The sequence below is a fragment of the Molothrus ater genome, chromosome 1 (genome assembly GCF_012460135.2).
Source record: "Molothrus ater isolate BHLD 08-10-18 breed brown headed cowbird chromosome 1, BPBGC_Mater_1.1, whole genome shotgun sequence".
Lineage (NCBI taxonomy): Eukaryota > Metazoa > Chordata > Aves > Passeriformes > Icteridae > Molothrus > Molothrus ater.
The window spans coordinates 68,094,168-68,113,264 of NC_050478.2; the positions used below are offsets into that span (position 1 = coordinate 68,094,168).

The 19,097-nt window shown below is 38.9% G+C and overlaps 1 protein-coding gene across 1 annotated transcript in view; it reads right to left on the reverse strand.

The window, feature by feature from the left end:
• FARS2 (phenylalanyl-tRNA synthetase 2, mitochondrial) overlaps nt 1-19,097 on the reverse strand; it is a 230,322-nt gene that overhangs the window by 144,157 nt on the left and 67,068 nt on the right. Inside the window, 1 exon segment of the mRNA XM_036401383.2 lies at nt 13,913-14,044. Within this exon segment, the coding sequence (XP_036257276.2) occupies nt 13,913-14,044 (132 nt within the window).

Genomic DNA, 19,097 nt, shown 5'->3' on the forward strand with positions numbered 1-19,097 from the left:
TAATCTTATTCAGTGCAGAAAAAGTGCTATAGTAATCATGTACATGAAGTAAAATCACCAGGACAGAGACAAATGGTATATCACTATATGAAATTGCATACCATTCTGCAGATGGAATCAAGACTACAAATATATTTAGAATGTTTGAGAATTGATTTGAAAACCTAGTAATTTTATCATATATCAGAACCTTCTACAACAGGAACAGATCGAAGGATCTGGTGGTTTAGGCATTTTGCCAGCCACTGAGACCAGAAGCTGTAATTATGCAATGATATGGCTACAGGTGATGGTTCAGCAGCTATAACTCAGGCAGTCAAGGATCATCTTGACAAACAAGGAATGACACCACATGAACATCTTAATCTTGCCTAGTTTGACAGCACTTAATCATATGAACTATGGTATGAACATATGGAATTTGAGTGCCATTGAATTCCAAATAAATTGTTAACATGCAATTTCAGAGGATTTTCCAAACCTTTTCTAAAGTATCAGTCCAAGTGCACCAAGCCAATCATGTTAAAGGAAAGGAAAACATGCCTTATATGTTGTCATATTAAAAAATTCATATGAACCCCAGGGAACTTTCACATTACATTGGGACATACTTTACTGAATGTTTTTATTACTTCCCCCAGCTCAGAGCTTCTCAAGTAAAAAAAAAAAAAATCCAAAAGAAAATCCAAGCACTAGCAAGCTTTCTGAGCCAGAGATAGAGGTTCAGAATTAACTGAAATGTCCAGAAAAAGCTGTAATGAAAAAGCACCAAAAAAAAAGAAACATGATGCAAAGAGTTACCTTCTAAGTGGAAGGTGACAAGGTCGCAGTGATGCTGCCCTTACTGAGGACAAACAACTGAGGAGGGCCAGCCTCTCTCTGAATGGATTGTAAGGTAACCTGGGACAAGTCACTAAATTGAGCAGTGTCACACTTTCCCTGTCTGTAAAATGTGAGTGATAATACAGCTTTTATAAAAAGGCATGCTGCTGAGAATTGCTAGATAGGAGCACCATTTTTATTACTGTTCAACAGAGGGCATCTAAGCAGGACAACAAAGATTGGCCACATTTCTGTCACTGAGAATAGCCAGAAGCAGTGCTCCTCTCCATTATGTTTCCCCACGTGCCTTAAAAAGCAAACAGAACCCCAACAAAACAACCAACCACCACCAAAAAAACCCAAATGAGTTCATCAAACACAGGTTTCAGATAGATGCAGCTGAAGAAGACACACTGCTAGCAGATCTATACATTACTGCTTTCTCAAACCTATGGCACCTTCAGGTATTCCAAATCTGGCTTGGATCTGAAATATCATATTGTAAGGGTATTTACATGATGACCAACAGTAAGGTTGAGGAATTTTCAATAAGGTAGGACTCCACTACAGCAAGACTGCAGTCTAATAAGGTGAAGGGATTGTGGAAGAGGCATGCAAGGTCTTGGGAAAATACATCCCTTCTAAGCCATCAGATTTTATAGCTTTAGCTCCAGGTTTTTCAGATGACATGTCTGTATCAGAACAAAACCAAAACCCCCTAAATTTCATTTAGAAAAAAACCACCCAAACAGACAGACTGTGATTCCTCAAACATTTTCTCAGTTCCAGTTGCTACTGCGTATTAAACTTCAGCTGTCAAGAAACAGCTATTCCATCTTTCTTATTCCCCATTTTCACCAGTGCTCGGTTTCTCATACTTATTCCTAACAAAGCATTTTATTTCAATCCCACCCTTACCCTCAGAATGACTTCTCCTCATGCTTTTTGCCTGTCCCAGAGCAAGGCTTCAGCTTCCATTTCACACCTGTGCAGACATGGAAAGCATGTCTGTACACTGGATTACACAAACTACAACTGTCATTCTACAAGAACAGTTGAGCAAGAAAATCAAAGTCAATGGACCAGGTCACAGACCATCAACAGAGGCCTTCAATCACCTGTCAAACACCTTTACTGTTCAAGCTGTAAGTCCAGAACCAGGAGTAAAGCAATGCCTGAAACAAATCCCAGCCCGCAAGATTCAGTATCTAGCACAAGACTTCCCCAAGAACTTGAGAACAGAGCTGATGAGCTCATGCAGGCACCTCCCCTGCTGTCAAACTTCCTTGACACAGTTTCCTCAGCTGTGGTTTGAAAATCTTCTTGGGGTTGTCCTTTGGATGGCAGCATACTTGCTGCAATTACTCTCTTCTGCTATGAAGCCTTTTGGGTATCTCCAGGGAGCCTGGGAAGGCCCTTCCAGTTCTGTATTGCAGAAATGTGTGGAATATATAAAAGGAATTACAGATTCAGTGTCCCTTAGTTCACCTTCCTTAAACTCCACCTGTGAATTGTACCATCACAGAGCTTCTTCCCTAACTTAAGGTGTATGCATTTTTCTTCACACCCCAGGAGAAGAGAAATAATGAAAGGGAGATGGGAGTAAAGCAGCAAAAAGGTCACTATAGGAGAACTCTAGCTTTTCAAATTTGAGCCTTTCAAGGAAAAAAGTTGCTGATTTTCTCTTCCTGCAGAGTATCATAAGGCAGCAAGAAGGTCATTGTAGGGGAACACTAGCTTTTGCAAAATTGAGCCTTTCAAGGAAAGAATTAATGATCTTCTCTTACTGCTGAGTATCACAACTGCAGGTGTCATAGAAAGAAGACAGAGGCTCTCTGTCGAAAATAAGTGAAGGATGTGTTTGTTGTTGTTTTTTTTTTTGTGATTGCAACTGTGTTTCTACCTCCAAGAATGATCATATTCATTGAATCTACATAAACAATGCCATCATGATCTCAAGCTCTGGGCATGCCTGCTGTAAGTGGCTACTGTTCCTTCCCTTCCTCTGAATAACCCAATGGTCAATTTAAATGAAGAACACCAGAATGGGACAGGGCTCTGAGGGTTGTTAATTTTTTTTAATTTAATTATTGATCCATGAAGAAGAAAATGTGAGAGACCATCTTCTGTTCAACATCAGAGCAGCTACAAAGGTCTATAGGAAATTATTGGTTTTACCACTGCAAGTGCTCCTGTGCTTGGTGTAAGATGACCCAAATTTCCATCCATCTCATCTTCTAATGGCACTCCCTCTTGTTTTTAAATAATATTATCTTTAGAGTATCTGGTCAAAACTCCAGAGTGACACCTGTGTTTCTGAAAGTTGTATAACATAACAATTATTTAAAAAAAAAAATTCAGCCATGAGTCATGTGAATGTCCACTGATGATCATGCACACTTTCCTGCTCTTCCCTCTCCTGTCATTAAAACTTAGTGCTTCTGTGACAGTCACCAAGATGACATACAGAACTACTGATGGGGCACCACAAAAACCACTATTTACTATTCACTGAATTACAGTCATAAATGTTAGCGCTTCTTTCTCTCCACCCCAGGATATACAGGCTTGTTTCTACTAAGATCATTTTGTATTGACTAACTGCATAGAAACAGAAACAGCACAAATTATACTTTTTTTTTTTGAGCTAGAAACCAGTCTGTTCAGCATCACATGCTGCCAAAACAAAATAACAGTTTTCTCCTTGTCCCACAAGGACAGCAGCTCAGAGGGTCACATTGAAAGCAGTGCAGATAGTCACCAGGGCATCCTTCACATCACCTGGATACTATTATAAAACCACATAGATGGCACAGAACAACCTTGGGTATCCACTTAGGATGCTACAACATTTTTCTAATGTTTGCTAACAGCTCCTCCAATCAGCCATATGCAGAATATAGCAAGTGCTTATGCACAGTCTGCTCCACTTCACTAGTGGTGTGAAAGCTGAGAGCAATGTAGCAACAGTAACTTTTGTTTAAAACTAGTGCACAATTAAGTGCATCTTCATATGGCTTAAGTGAGCTCCAGCTTCCTGTTCTGGAGTGTCTCTAGTAAATTCTCATTTTCTTTGTTCCTATTGCTCACATGCCTATGATGTGCAAAACCTGCAATTCAATTATACCTGCTCTGAACATGGTCAGAACTTCAGGCTGCAAGGAACCACACAAATAAACAAATAATCATGAGAGGGACACAGGACAATCTTGCAAGCAGAGAACCCTAGAGAAAATAAACTCCTGTATAACATGAGCTGCCACCTCTTATGAAATAAATAAAAACAGTAGCAGCAAGTGGCATTACAGGTAATATACAGTTTTTCTTTGTAAGATCACCAGCCTTTATTCAATAAGACTATAAAGCAATTCAGCACTTGGAAAAGTGCGTAATTCTGCTTCTGTCTTGATTGTGATATGATGAGTTCTAATACAGCAGCAGAGATATCCTGGCAATTATAGTTTTTGCTGTGCACAATACAGTAGTATTGTGAAAAATGGAGTCCCAGTCAGGAGTTTATCTTTGACTGTCACTTTTGAAACATGCTAAGCAAGTCTGAACTAATATGAGAAAAGGATTCTCCTCATTGTACTTTTTCTTTTGGAATAATTCATTAGCTAAATACTTTTCAGCCAGTACAGTCAAAGCCCTAGCTGGAGTCTCTTGCCTTATTTAAACAGATCCTACTAACTTTTCTTCTGTTATAATCCCCACTGCTATTTCACGTCAATCACTGTTCTAAAAGAAACTCAGTAAATCCTTTTTTTTTTTTTTTAAAAAAAAAAAAAAAAGAAAAAGCTCTGAATTACCATGTTGGTGACAATCTCTGTCATTAGAATAAAGAAGAAAAACATATTCTCTTGTTACTTTTTGCTGTCTCCCCACAATTTTAAGATAAAGTAGAAATAAAAGTCATGGCAGGGTGAAGAGTTGAACTTCTCTAAAACTGCAGCCACCAGTCCATGGCTTTTTATCAGGATCTTCTTTTTTCACTTTTTTTTTTTTGATAAAGCCAACATTTTCACCCAGAGAATACAGAATTTGCCTAGATTATGAAACATTGATCTAAAGTTTTTACATAGTCCAAATTACCTCAAAAGTAAGGAAGCAAACAAGCACTTTTCCCCCTCCACTCTCCATCTGGCCAAAAAAGAAAATAGGCACAAGATGACTTCCATGATTACCTAATAAATTTGATTTGTTGTTACACACACAAGTTTCCTTGGACTCTGCCGTGGTATTTAGGACCAAACTTATTATTGGTGCTCACTTCAGAGTCATCGGAATACATAATTTATGATATCCATTCTGTCCAGGAAAAAAAGAGATATTGCTTTAATATCTATTAGTAATCTGTCAAGTTATTCACATGGGGGAAAAGTGTTCATAAAGGCTGAGATTTTTCCCTGATTCCTTTCAGGTACCCCAGCAAATCCTGCCCCAAACCAGCTGGTACACTGCCTGGAACAGGCTGTCTCCTCTCTGTAGCTGTGCTGCAGTTGCCTTCCAGCAGTACAGAAGTGTCAAACCTGATCTAGATTCTTTCCTTCCTTCTGGAAAAATGTTTCTCTATCACAGCATTATCACCTTCTGGACACTATTTTATTCACATGTTGTAGATGTGAATACTCTCTACTGCTTGTAGACACTTTATGTTTATGAATGCTGAACAGGAGAGTAAGTCTGGGTGTCTGAAGATGAAGCCCAAGCAAAAGTGAAGCTAAGGTAGTCTTTGTAATTCAAGTAGAAACAGCACCAGTGGGGCTGACATATATTTCTACAAAGCTGGAGTTGGTAACACCATGCAAGGTTCTTGTGTTGGCAGGCAGTAATGACAGAGAAGCAGCGGCCCAGCCCTGGCTCTCGAGCTGTTCTGTGTTTGCTCACACGCGATTCAAACAGTGATCCCCAGCCAAGGCTCACCAGTGTGGTCAGCAGTGGATCAGTATGCACTGGCACACAGACAGCTGGGCTATCCAATCTTCTCAGCCTCCAGCCAGAATGAGCCATGAGAGCTGGTGCCACTGGCTCAGCCTGGACTCCTGCCACAGCCAGGCTGGCAGCACTAGAAAGCTGCCACTCTCTCTCAGCTATGCAACATGCTTGGGTTTTCCCTTCCCCACCCTTCGTCCTCTAAAGACGTGAGGCTCACCCATCACTCTGATAAATGGCAAGGAGTTCCAAAGGGTGACCACCCACACACACTGCCTCTGGTTTGCTATTTTCTTAGCACACCTGCAGAGCAGAGAGGGGAAAGAGGTGCACCTTCAGCTCCAGCAGGAGAACTGCATTCACCCATCCCTCTCACCAACCACCAACCTCAAAGACAAGAAATGAGGCACAACAGAAGTACCCTATCTAAAGGCTCCCCCTCCAGAAATAAGAAATCAAGATTGCATTTGCGATCTAGGGAAGAAAAATACTTCCTAAAATGCTTGATCTAATCTCAGCTGAACTGAATCTGTCTCAACTGAGCTTCATGTATCAGAGTCAGAAACAGTTAGAGACATGCCTGTAAAATCTCTTCGCCAGCCTCAGCTGGGTAGTCCTGGTGAATGTCCTGGGAATAGCAAAGATGAATATTGCAACGCAACAAAAACACCCGGAGGGTATCCTAGCCTGATGAGGAATTATATTAGGCTCATTGAACCAACTCCTGGCTGATTAAAAACATTCAGCATTCACCATATAACAGTGTAGTAATTCAATAGTATTATTTGGATGTATTTTCATTTGCATAAATAAAGCCAAGAGAAACACCATTTCTGTGCCATAAATTGTTGCTCTTCAAGGTTTCTGAGAGTACCACTTTCTTTTACTTGGGAGCTGCTTAATAAACTATATTCATCATAATTTAGCCTTCTCTTGTGTGTGGTGCTCTAATCCTCCTGCAAGATCCCAAGGAGACAAATCATAGTAAATGACTAAACCTTTAATTTACTTTTGATTAAAAAACTTAAGGGAAGGAGAAGCAATACATACACATGGGCAAACTGCTACAAAGGCAACAGAAACTTTGGAAGGTGGAACTGCTTGTCTCTTTTTCTTTTCAAGATTTCAAGTGGACTAAAACAGGCCTTACATATGTTGAGAGGAGCTCTTATTCACTTAATGGAAAGATGTGCTAGTCAGTCAAATAAACACTCCTGCTGATTTCAATGTCTGTGTTAGACTGAGTTAACCCTTTGTCGCATACATTTTTGTGCAGGAGAAAATGAAGCATGAAGACAACACAGTTTCTTAAAGTATGAAGATAAGGAACTTATATTCCAACTAAAAATGTAATCTGGCACCATGAAAGGGAAATTACCCTCTAAATCTACCGGCATTACTACTCTTAACACTAAGCTAGAAAAATCAAATAAAACCAAAAACTCAAATGGCCATCCAAGTTTTATAATAACTACTTCCAAGAATCAATCCTATACTTTTTCTTCCACACATATCCTTGTAAACAAATAATACATTTCCCAGGAATAGGTATAATAGAATTGTCATAAAATGGAATACTGTATTTTTTCAATATATACAAACACTACAGATTGGAAGCAAGCTTATATTAATTCTTTTGAAAAATCTCAATTTTAACACAGATAATGAATATGTCAAAGGTAATAGAATAAGAGAAAGCAACACTTCAAAAATTTTATGGGTTCCTTCTGTATGAAAAACTTGATGAAAAAAACAGCTTTAAAAATAGAGTTGTAAATGAAGTAGAAAACAACAGGCAAATTATCTTGACAAGGAAAAGGGCAGAGTCAAGATTTTGTGTTTTGAAACACAACACACACACCAGATCAGGTGGTGTAGCCAGAGATAACAGAACAAGAGAAACAAATAAAACAAGGCAACCTTTGATTGACATGAGCATCACCTCTGTATTACTCATTTCTGTGTTTTGGATTACTTATCAAGGCAAAACTTGGACTTCCTTCCAGTCAGTTCAAAAGAACCTAAAATAAAATCAGCCCCAAAAAGCAATCTTCATATAAACACAAGAAATAAACTCTCTTCAATTTCCTCTTTGAGTAGAAAGGAGTTAAATAACTTTTCTATATAAGAGTCATCTCAATTTTAAAATACATGCTCTTTAGAAACTTGAACCTTTAAAGTCCTAAGAGTCCAGATCTAATCCTGCCAAAATTTACATCCCAAGCTGCAGCTCAGGCCATGTGTAAATATGTAGCAGTGCTGTATCTACTCCCTTTGCAGGACTGGGATGCTTAGCGAACCACCAGTTACGTCTGCAGTCACAAAGGAGGGTGGCACTAATTGTTGGTCTGAAGATTCCAAAAAAGTGGCCAATATTTCTGCTGTCACTTGCTATAGATGATTCCTTTACAGTCAAGAGATGTGGTAGGCAACTAAGAGCACCTAATTGCCACTCCATACTCCTCAACTTACATGACTGGGCCTTTATATCAACTATTTAAAAGTCAAGTACAAGTTTTGCTGGTAGCCACCCAGGTGACTGTAATCACAGCTCCTCTCCTCATACAGACAGGGTGGAACACCACAGATTTTCAGGGAAAATCAGGTTCTCTGCCCTATTACTTATTCCCTAATAAACTGATCAGCATTGTCTTAGGTACACACATCTCTGGATGTGCCACATCTGTACATCTGTGAGTATCTGTACAGTGTCTGAAGAACAGAGATTAAAACTCAATCCTATCTTTCTCTAAAAGCCCACAACTCCATACCAGCTCCATGGAGCAGCAGCTGAGCAATGCAAAATTTCAGTGTCTGCCAGCTCAACAGGCCTCTCAACTTAGCCAGATGTGACAATCACCTTTTCTCATTGGGTCTGTGTGTGTGTAGAAAACCAAACATCAAAATTAAACCAAGCCAAATATCCTTCATTCATTCTGTATTTAACTGGTCATCAATTTGTTATATTTGTCTCATTCTGTATTTATTTTTTTACACATACACACATATGTATGCATGTATGTGCAAATGTAAATCACTTGGACTGTGGGAGACAAAGGTGACCCAGGAGCTGCTATATAAAGCTTGGATTCAACCTCCATTTCTTCAACAGGCTACCCTTGGGAAGTCAGTAAAACTCAGATGCTTCCTAATTTCTCACTAATATTATTTCATCTGAGACACTGTATCTTCATTAGAGATATTAACTTTACTTTCAGGTACCCGCCTAAATTGGGAGGCTCTGCTCCCCCTGTGGTCAGACATAGAAAGAGGCTGCCCAGCAGATCAATCCAAAAAGCTCCACACATTCTGAAGGAAGCTTCCATCCAACTGGAAGACTTTCATTCTCTATTGAGTTTAAAAGGACAGTAGGAAAGCTCCCTTTAACTAAGGCAGCTGCGCTCTTTGCCTGCAGTGTGCATGTGTGTCAGCCTCTGGTGTACTTCAGTTCCAGCCCACAACAAGGAATGTGACATCGCTATCTCAGCATGGTCTCAGGGGAGTAAGCACAGGAAGGGCTGGGAGAGTCAAGGTACTACAGTAGTTTGGTTGTACAGGAGACAGACAGTGACCTAAATTGACCCTGAGAAATTTGAGATGCAGAGCTGTGAAGCTTATGCAGCAGATTTAAATCGCTTTGGGTGCTCCTGTGGGAAGAACCAGTCCATCCAACAGTTTTACCTCATGTTCTTGGGAGGCCCCAGATGCTCGATACACCAATACCTCTGTAACTTTAATTTCACCTTGAAGGGTTTCAGGCATGTATTTTAAATTCATTATATTTACCCTTCTACACTACATCCATACAAACACATACAGCATTAACTATTTCAAGGTCCCCACAGAGAGCTCTTAGCAGAGACAGAACATGGGCCAGCACACGACTGAAGCCACATGCACCATCTGCTCAAACATTTTAATGTAATTTACCAGGCAAGAGCTGGGCAGGAAAACAAAAATTAAAGATAAAAGAGATTAGATTTCCCCTAGTCCAAAATACCTCCTGCTGCTTGATATATGAACCTAATTCACCCATAACTAATATTTCATTTAAGAACATATTCAAAAAATTTTTTAAAAAAGTCCTGTGTCTGCAAGGTAACATTGACATAATTCCTCTGTTAACCTGCTGCCCATTGAGAACTGTCCAGACTGATAATCCTATTGCCAAAACCAAAAAGGAGTGTACTACTTAAGAGCTTTAAAGTTGTTACTTCCACTCAAATTGCAATTTTGATTAACTTCAATAAATAAAGAGTAAAGAGAAATATTTATTTACTGCAGCATTGAAGCCAAACAAGTTCTACATGTTAAGACTTGTATTTGGCTGAAAGTGGCAGCCCTGGGCCTAGTACTATTTGAATTTTGGGAAGAAGTCCTGTAACTGATCTGTAAAAGGGATGGATTCCAAATGGCAAAGACTTATGCTTCAAGAATCAGGTTTCATAGAGAACAATCCTCCAGCTTTTAAAACAAAAGCAATGATGTGAAGAACTCATCACAAACTCCTTTTGTCATGTTCAACAGTATTAATGAAGATGTTTAGACAGGGTTAGCAATTTTTCTTCTATTAGAAATACTCACAAAATTAACAAGAAACTAGGACAACTACCTTAAATTCAGCTGGCATTTCCTCTTCCAAATCTCTACACCATTCACTACTCCTTTTAAGTTGACAATAAAAAATAAAATTAAAAAAAAACCCATAAATGAATAAAATCAGTTTATTAAGACTGTAAATATCACTGTTAATTTCTGATGTGAAAGGTAGAAAAATCTGCATACAGCCGGAAAGTTCTTCCAATTCCTCTTACTGACACCCTAAATACAGCAGCCTTCATGATTCATAATTTTAGGAAATGAGACTTTAACCTGAGCTGTCCCCACCCCGAGCTGAGTGTCTGGCTGTGTGCCAGGATGCTTCAACATCCTCTAGCAATTAAAAGCCATCATCTGCAGCAGACATCATCCCAAAACCTTCTCTTTTTTTCAACTAAAGGCTCATTAAAGGCCAACACTGCAAAATTAATATTAAGAATTATAGAAAAGGAAAAAAAGAAGCCTGGAGAAGACGCAGGCAGGAGCAATCATGACTCAACATACAGATAAGCTCCCATGTAGAGAAGGACTGTCTGACCAGCACTCTTTTGCTTGGAAAGAAGTCAGTGACAAGACCTACAACTGAACTCTAAACAAATATTGAGTGACTTAAACAAGGAAAAAGAGAGAGACTCACTAACTCTTCTCGCATGACAGAAGAGCTCTAACTGTATCTCTAAGTTGTTGGTCAGAACAAGGAAGAAGTGATTCCTCATGCAAGTTAGGCAAATTAAGACATTGCAGAGAGTAAACATTTACTGGGACTCAAACATTTCAACAAATGAATGGAAGAAAATTCCACAATGACTATTGAAAGCAAAGATACCACTTTCAGCTCAGGAAAGACGCAGCTGCAGGAGCGTATCAGGGAAGGATCAGTATAACCATGCCTGTTCTACTCACCTGTACTGGCTTGGAAAGTCATCATGATACAGCAATGCCTTGGACTTGAGGTTGGATCTGGTATGCCACCCTTACATTATTTTATTGTATACCTCAGGAGTTAAAAACAACATGAGAAGTCTTACAAAAAAAATTACAGGATTCTCTTCTTTTTGCTGTTTGTTTGTGGGTTTGGGTTTGTTTTGGGGTGGGGAGGGAGAGTGTTTGGGTTTGGTTTTATTTTTAAATTATTTGGCTTATAGTTTCATGGTTTTTATGTAAACTTCAGTTCAATTTACTTGCTTCCATCCCCAGCTAACATATTCTGCAACACTGAGCACTGAGAACATTGCCATTGATTTCCATCAGCAAAGGATCACACCCTAACTGCTTCCAATTTCACAGTTACTAAGCAACACTAAGTGATCACAGCCTCTGAGCAAGCAATGTCCTGTATTCAAAGGTTTGAATTGTAGAACTCCATAAAGACTTGGAACTTGGGCACCTACCAATGAACACCAGCTCTGCAAGTCTTAGATAACAAACTCTTGAAGTACAGAAATACATACCTTTGGTGCTGTTAATTGAATTTAGCTCTACTGAACCACAAAATTTCCTTGTACACTCATCATGGACCTAAAACTGGGAGTATTTTCTAATATCCTGCAGTTTTTTTGTATTTTTCCCAGGATTTACCAGAAAACAAACCCTTTTATTTATATTGAAATTCATACACAGCTCTCCTATTAAAAGTTACATATTCAGGGATAAAGATGAAAAAGAAAGCACACAAAACCAGGACATTAAACACCATCAGCCTTAGGGGAATATACAACATCATCCCTTACAATTCAGTGCATCTTTGGAGTACTGAACATTTTTTTAATTATTCATAAAAACACTGTAAAAGGATTTCTATTTTTCCTTTAAAATAGTATCACTGGTAAAAATACTATAACTATTAGAAAATAGTAAATAACACCATGCTCTTCATTTTATTTGTTGTAGGAGATTTTCCTGAATGCAAACAACTCTTAAAAAATAATCAACAGCTAAATTTGCTTTAATGAAGATGGTACTTGCAGCCTTTACTAAATTATACTTACTCATCTACACACCAAGACAACAGCAACCTTGCTTGCTGCTAACATGGAAAATCTGAATGATCTAGAAGACTGGATCCATTACCCAGTGAACGACTGAGACTGGCTGCTCTCCCTTGGAAAATCCTGATCTGGTCTAACATTTAAAAAATGTGAAATTGCAAGGGTGAGAAAGTGCTATGGAAGCCCACGCATGAGAATGCTGCAAAAAAAAAGTAAGTGCTGCAGAAACCTCTGGTGTTTCATGTACATCCATTCACACACTTTCACAAATGTATACAGTAATTGTTTAGGGACACAGTTTAGCTCTTTTCACACCCATTAGAGGATCCTAATCATAAGAGTTGAGCAACATAAAAGCTTTTGAAGCAGAAAGCCTGGATGTTGTGTGTTACATCTAATGGAAATAATATTACACAGAAGTCTTTCACTTCCGAGACTGATTAGAAGCTGTACCGTATTTACCACAGTATAAAGATAACCTGAGAGAACACTAGCATAAATCATTAATTCATTGTGGAGAAACTCTGGAAGAGGATATGTTTCTAAAAGGAAAACGATCACATTAAAATGCAAGCAAACTTTGAGGAAAACAAGCTGTGCCAATAAATGGTGCCAAAATTAAGCAATTCATAGTTACCATACTTGGTCTTCAATAGGAAGAATTTAGAGCACATGAAAATACAACAACAGCATAGCAAACCAATGGGGAAAAAAATCAACTGAATGTTACATTGGCTATCTGAAAAGCTTGCTGGAATTACACAGATCCTATTCCAAAAGGCTCATGTACCTAATAAATAGCTCTGGAAGACAATGAACAACACTAAGCACATGTAGACTCTCCTGTGCTTCCTAAGAATTGTCTATCCCCAGTAAACGAAAGAGCAAGCATGCAAAATTCTCCATATAAAAAGTAATTAGAAAAAATTAATCAATTTCTCCTCTCCTTCTTTAATACTTATGTATCAGTTTTAGAAAGCAAAATGATCAGGTGACATTGCTCTGTAATAATTTCAATTAAAATAAATGATGTTGCTTTTAATGCAATTTACAACCTCATAAGTAACCAACCTGAAGAGAAAGCAATAAAACCAAAGAAAAAAGCTACCCACCATTTACCCAGTGACCAAACAGCAATATGAAAGATATCACATTCCTCTTTCTATGCTTTAGATACATAGGAGCATTTTGATATCCCAAATACTTAGGGATGTTATTTGCTATTGAGACTTTTAAATCATTACTAAGAATGCACTTGACATCTCTTGGGAAAATAAGAAATGCTGTATACCCGAACTTGCTAGGTCCTCTTTTAAGGCTGACATCCCTCTGTCTCCTTACCGCACACAATAAAAGGCAAAGCCTTCTGTTTGCAGGCTTCAGGTCACTTGCTCAGTTGCTACCCCCAAATCACGGCATGCGATGGCTGCATTCCACCTGAGGAGTATTTGCAGCGGCTGCCAGAGATGCCTGGGCTCACCAGGGTAGAAGGGGCATTCCAGGCTGTGAAGCTGATTGCACTGGAAGTGCTTGCTAACAGAGATGTCAATGAAGTAAAGGAGTTTCAGTACCTGAGTTAACAAGCTGCTGCTCCATGACCCCGCAGCCCAGGACCTCCATCCATTCTCCTTGGAAGTTGATCTCCATCTCAAAGGAAGGGTGAGTAAATGGGAAGTAGCAATCTACCCATCTGACTTGCAGTCCTATAGCAGTGTTTAAAAAATAAATAAATATGAAAGGGTGTATGCTTAAAAGGCCATCCCTCCAACCATCTGTAAAATTTGCCTTTCAACTAATGGCATGAATTACAGCAATCCAGAGAAAATAAATAGCAAACAAACTAATTTACAACACTTGTGCAAGGTGATAAATCTTAAAACCTGTGGAAAAAAATGACCATGTCTTTTCTAATATGAAAAATGCTTTGTGCAATTCAAGCACCCTTTGAAACCAAATCAATCATTTGTCAAATTCTGGTAACCACCTGGCATCGAACAAAAATGAGCCAAGATAATGGAAAAGTCAGTAATTTTGTTATTCTTTGCACCAGGAAATGACTAACTGCTTCTCACAGGAAAAACTAGCTAAGTCTTTAATTTTTACTTAGTATTTTATGGATTGTCTAGACAAGTAATTTTTTTTCATCAAAACTTAATTAAAATACAGAGCTATTCTCTCTGTATATGTTTAAAAGTGAAAGTTAAAAATGGATATTAATATACACAAATAGAAATATATTTTCACAGAGTTGTACATTATTAAGGTATGCAACACATGCACAGAGCATTCTGGACTTGGTAGATAAGTGTAAGGGAAAAGCCCCACTTGGTAATTCCCCACCATCCCCCACCAGCTCAGCACCTCTGCAGGTACCACTGCCCAGAGCAAGGAAAGTCCTGGCATCTCAGAGCAGTGCAGCCAGAAGAGGACAAGGTCTTCCTTCCCAAGGTCTTCAGTGCTGCCTAAAGCAGAGTTGTTTCAAAGTGCTCATTGTATTTGATGAGTTTTAGTTCTTCTAATGATTTACAGATGCTTTGCTTCACTAATTTTTTTTTTTTATCTAACCATTAGTTGTCAGGAAAAAGTCTCAGAAACATGAACCATAAAAACTTGATAGAGAACTGAAATGCAAATTCTGTAAGCTAAGCTAATGCCTTAACCCCAAACACATCTCTTCAGTTAAGCCAAATGCTAATCAGAGTCAGGATCATTAAGAACCAGGCAGGTCCAGCTTCAAAAATAAAGAGCTGAACCTTATTTTTGAAAGGCAAAGGTAGTGTGAGTGACAGCAACTGTTAAAATTCCTGGTTTGATCTTCCGATTTTTTTGGGGATGTTTCATAAGAGGAATGTAAAACATGAAATTGCATGATTCATCCTAAAATTTTTCAAATAAAAATATTTAAAGTAGCCTCAAAAACTAGATCTTCATTGATTACTTCCGAAACATGAAATGTAGCTACAGAAACTGAAACAATAAATTACAACAAAGATGTATATGCATGGCCAAAACATAAAATACCTCCTAACAGTCACAGGAAAATTTTCTAGATGCTATGAGAAATGAAATGGCAAGGCAGGTTTCAAAGCAAACAGACTGGCACTTCTAGATTTTCTCTGATTTCTTAAAAACCAGTCTCAGGAAAGTATATGAGTAATGGAAAATCTTTTTGATAATTGTATAGACAGAACTCAGAAAACCAGAAGTATTTACAATAGTTTCATTCCCAATTGTAGGGTGACAGCAATCACTATATTGCTCCTTTTTACCTGCATGACAATTAAAAAAATACATACATGAAAAGAGTCACGCATATACAATAATATAGTGTGAAGAAAACATTTTTTTTAATTTCTTGATCTTGGCATTTTTAATCCTTGGGCTGTGCACATATAAAATATTCTCATTTAGCTTGCAAATTTGCAAATGCAGCAACTACTTTGAATATTCAACTAGTTTGCATTCCGTAACAACATTCAGATAATTGTTTCTTATTAATCCTCTGATTACTTAAAAAATGAAGCTCTGTGAAAAAAAGGATTTCTCAGCTGTTTGTTCTTAATTAAAATAAATTTTTAAAGGTAAAAAAAGAATTTAAAGGTCTTTTTATTCTTGAATTTTAATGCATATTAGTACTTAAGAGGCTTCTGTTTTAAATGCAAATAAGCAAACAAACAACATTCTGAATAAACCAAAACAAATTCACAATGAAGAGACAACTCTCACCTTCATTCTGTTCTCTAAATTAATACTTAATCCCACATACCACAATGATTTTATTCATACAGTATCCAGGCCATTGGGAATACCTCTGTAGTTTATATTCAAGTGTTCTTTCAGACTTCTGGCTCTGGAAGACTTTACTGAAAAGCAGAGGGTGCTCAGCCTTTGGCAACATTAACTGCATTTCTATAGAGTGCCACAGAACCAATGAGTACATTTATTATTTAGATAAAAAATATTGTCTTGGTGCTCAATTTATTCCCAAGGAGTAAAGGGCATCACTTACACTCAGCAAATTAAACCACTAAGGACTTTAAAGGATTATGATGATTAGGCTTCCTGTAGTACTATGTAATTTTCCTGATTTGGCCTAGTTTGTTTCTTCACATACAGACTATGAAATACTGGCAAAATTGATCTTTTCTAGAAATTTTAGGAGGCCAAGAGACACATATCTCTCTTAAAACAAGCACTTACAAGAGCACACTGCTGAATCTAATCAAGGCCTGACCACTAGACACAAACTTTTCCTGTTCAAAGAAATTATTTGTGTTATCAGACATAAACACACTTGCTCATTTCAGAGCCTCACAGTGCTCATGAGAGTCCTTCCAGTGGGTAGAGGTCCATTCAAAACTGTGCTGGGCTGAACACCAGGCTCCCAGCAAAGCTGCTCTACCACTGCCCTCCTCAACTGGACCAGGGGTAGAAAATTTAATAAAAGACTCATGGGTCAAGATGAGGGCAGGAAGAGATAACCCAGCAATTACAGTCATGGGCAAAACAGACTTGACTTGGGGGAGTCGTTCCATTTATTACCAATCAAATCAGAGCAGGATAATGGGAAATAGAAACTAAACCTTGAAAACAACTTCCCCCATCCCTCCCTTCCTCCAGGCTCAACTCCACTCCCAAAATCTCTAGCTCCTCCTCACCAGCAGTGGGGACGGGGAATGGAGATGGTGGTCAGCTCATCCCTCATTTTCTCTGCTACTTTTCCCCTGCTCCAGGGTGAAGTCATGCCCTCTGAAGACAGTCCTTCATTAATTGCATCAGCATAAGTCCCTTCCACAGCATACAGTCCTTCAGGAACCTCTTGCTCCAGGACAGGTCTCTCCACAGGGCCACAGGTCCTGCCAGAAGCCTGCTCCAGCACAGGGTTCCAGCCTTCTTTGGGACTCTACCTGCTCCCGCATGGGGGGGGTCCTTCATGGGCTGCAGGTGGACCTCTTTATCTCCATGGACCTCCATGGGCTGGAGGGGCACAGCTGTTTCACCATGGGCTGCAGGGGAATATCAGCTCAGGCACCTGGAGCACCTCCTCTCCCTCCTTCTCCATTGACCTTGTGTCTCAACGAAGGTATCTGAAGGGCTGCTCCTCACACGTGTTCTCATTCCTCTCGCTGGCTGCAAATTGTGCAGGATTTTTTCTTGTCCCTTTTAAAGTGAGGTATCCCAGAGGTGCTACTGCCATCACTGATGGGCTCAGCTTTGGCCAGCAGTGGGTCCACCCTGGAGCTGGCTGGCACTGGCTCTGTCAGACATGAAGCAAACGCCTGGCAGCTCCTCACAGAAGCCACCCCTGCAGCCTCCCCGCTACCAAAACCTTGCCATGCAAACCCAATACAGTAACTTATATGTCAGATCAGTATGGAAATAGTGAATAATTACTGTTATTTCTGAACACTGAATCCAGGTAAAGAATTGGTCATAGCCTGCACTCAAAAGTAATGGTGTTATTAGATATTAAGCTAAACAAGTGCTAGCCTAATTGAGTCTCATAATGAAAAAGGCTTGACCAAAGGCACTGAAAAAGACAGAAAAGAAAAAAGAACAAACCAAACACATTAAAGCAACCTATTAATACACTACAGCACAGAAGCAACAAAGCCTGAGACCCAGATGGTCTTCACTGACCAGAAATCCTCTTTGTTGCTGTGAGGATTATTTTTAGAGACAAGGTTATGGAAGAAAAAGGAGAGGGGTGCAAGGAGGGTGCTGGGAAGCACAGAAGGTATTGAACTGTGGCCTCTTGAGGTGTGTATCAATTTATAAGTACTCTGCACCTCATTGTTTCAGATAATTCATCATACTTGCAGCAGACAGGAGCTGGCTGCCCATATAAACCCTCACATTTTTCAGAAGTTATTAGCCAGACCATTATGTCCTTTATAATTTTATTTTTTTTAAACTCATTACACCCATAGATCTCCATGCACTCAAAGGAGGTATCAGTACAAGAGAATTAAGAAGGAGAATGAGCAGAACATGTTTGATTTAAAAGATATCCAGTGGCTGTTTACTGGGAATCAGCAGCGGCAAAGCCATCAGTCAAAGCACAGCATTACTCACTCTCCTGCCTTCCCTTACCAGTGCCTAGGAACCGGGTAGATAAATATGGGATAGCAGTGAATTTTGAGCCATTTCATGTAAAGCAACAAACCACAGAACCAGCACACAGTCATTATTTTCTATTTGCTATAGTAAGATTACTTCTGAATCTCCCAGAGTGCAGAGAGCTTTTGACAAGCTACAGAGGGGTTAGAGAAAGAACCATAGTTGAAAAAGACTGGCTAATTTATGAGGAAATTTTGGGCAGCCTTGTTACTAGGTAACTAAAATGAGAACTAACTTACACTGGCAGAACTGTATGGGGAGATGGATGTGTAACTTAAATTAGTGGATTTTAGGTGTGCATTTTATGGAAGTAACAGAGGAAAACTAAGAAAGGTGATGTCCAGGTGTAGTATTTGAAAAAGCATCCTGGCAAAAAATTGGAAGAAACTGAAAGACAGTTACTTGTAGAATGCAAAATCAGGCATGTCATACCATCAGAAAATGCCATAAGAAGAACTACTTTACATTGTCAAACTTTTAAGGCAACTGATTGGATATTCCAGAACTTTCTTCCTCCTCTAACATCTGTCATTCCTTTGTCTGTTGGCAAAGCCAGAAAGACCTAAAAAGACAAACTTCTGTAATAAGGGTAAGTGCAGATCCTATGAAGTTTTTGACCTTCCTCAGGACAATACA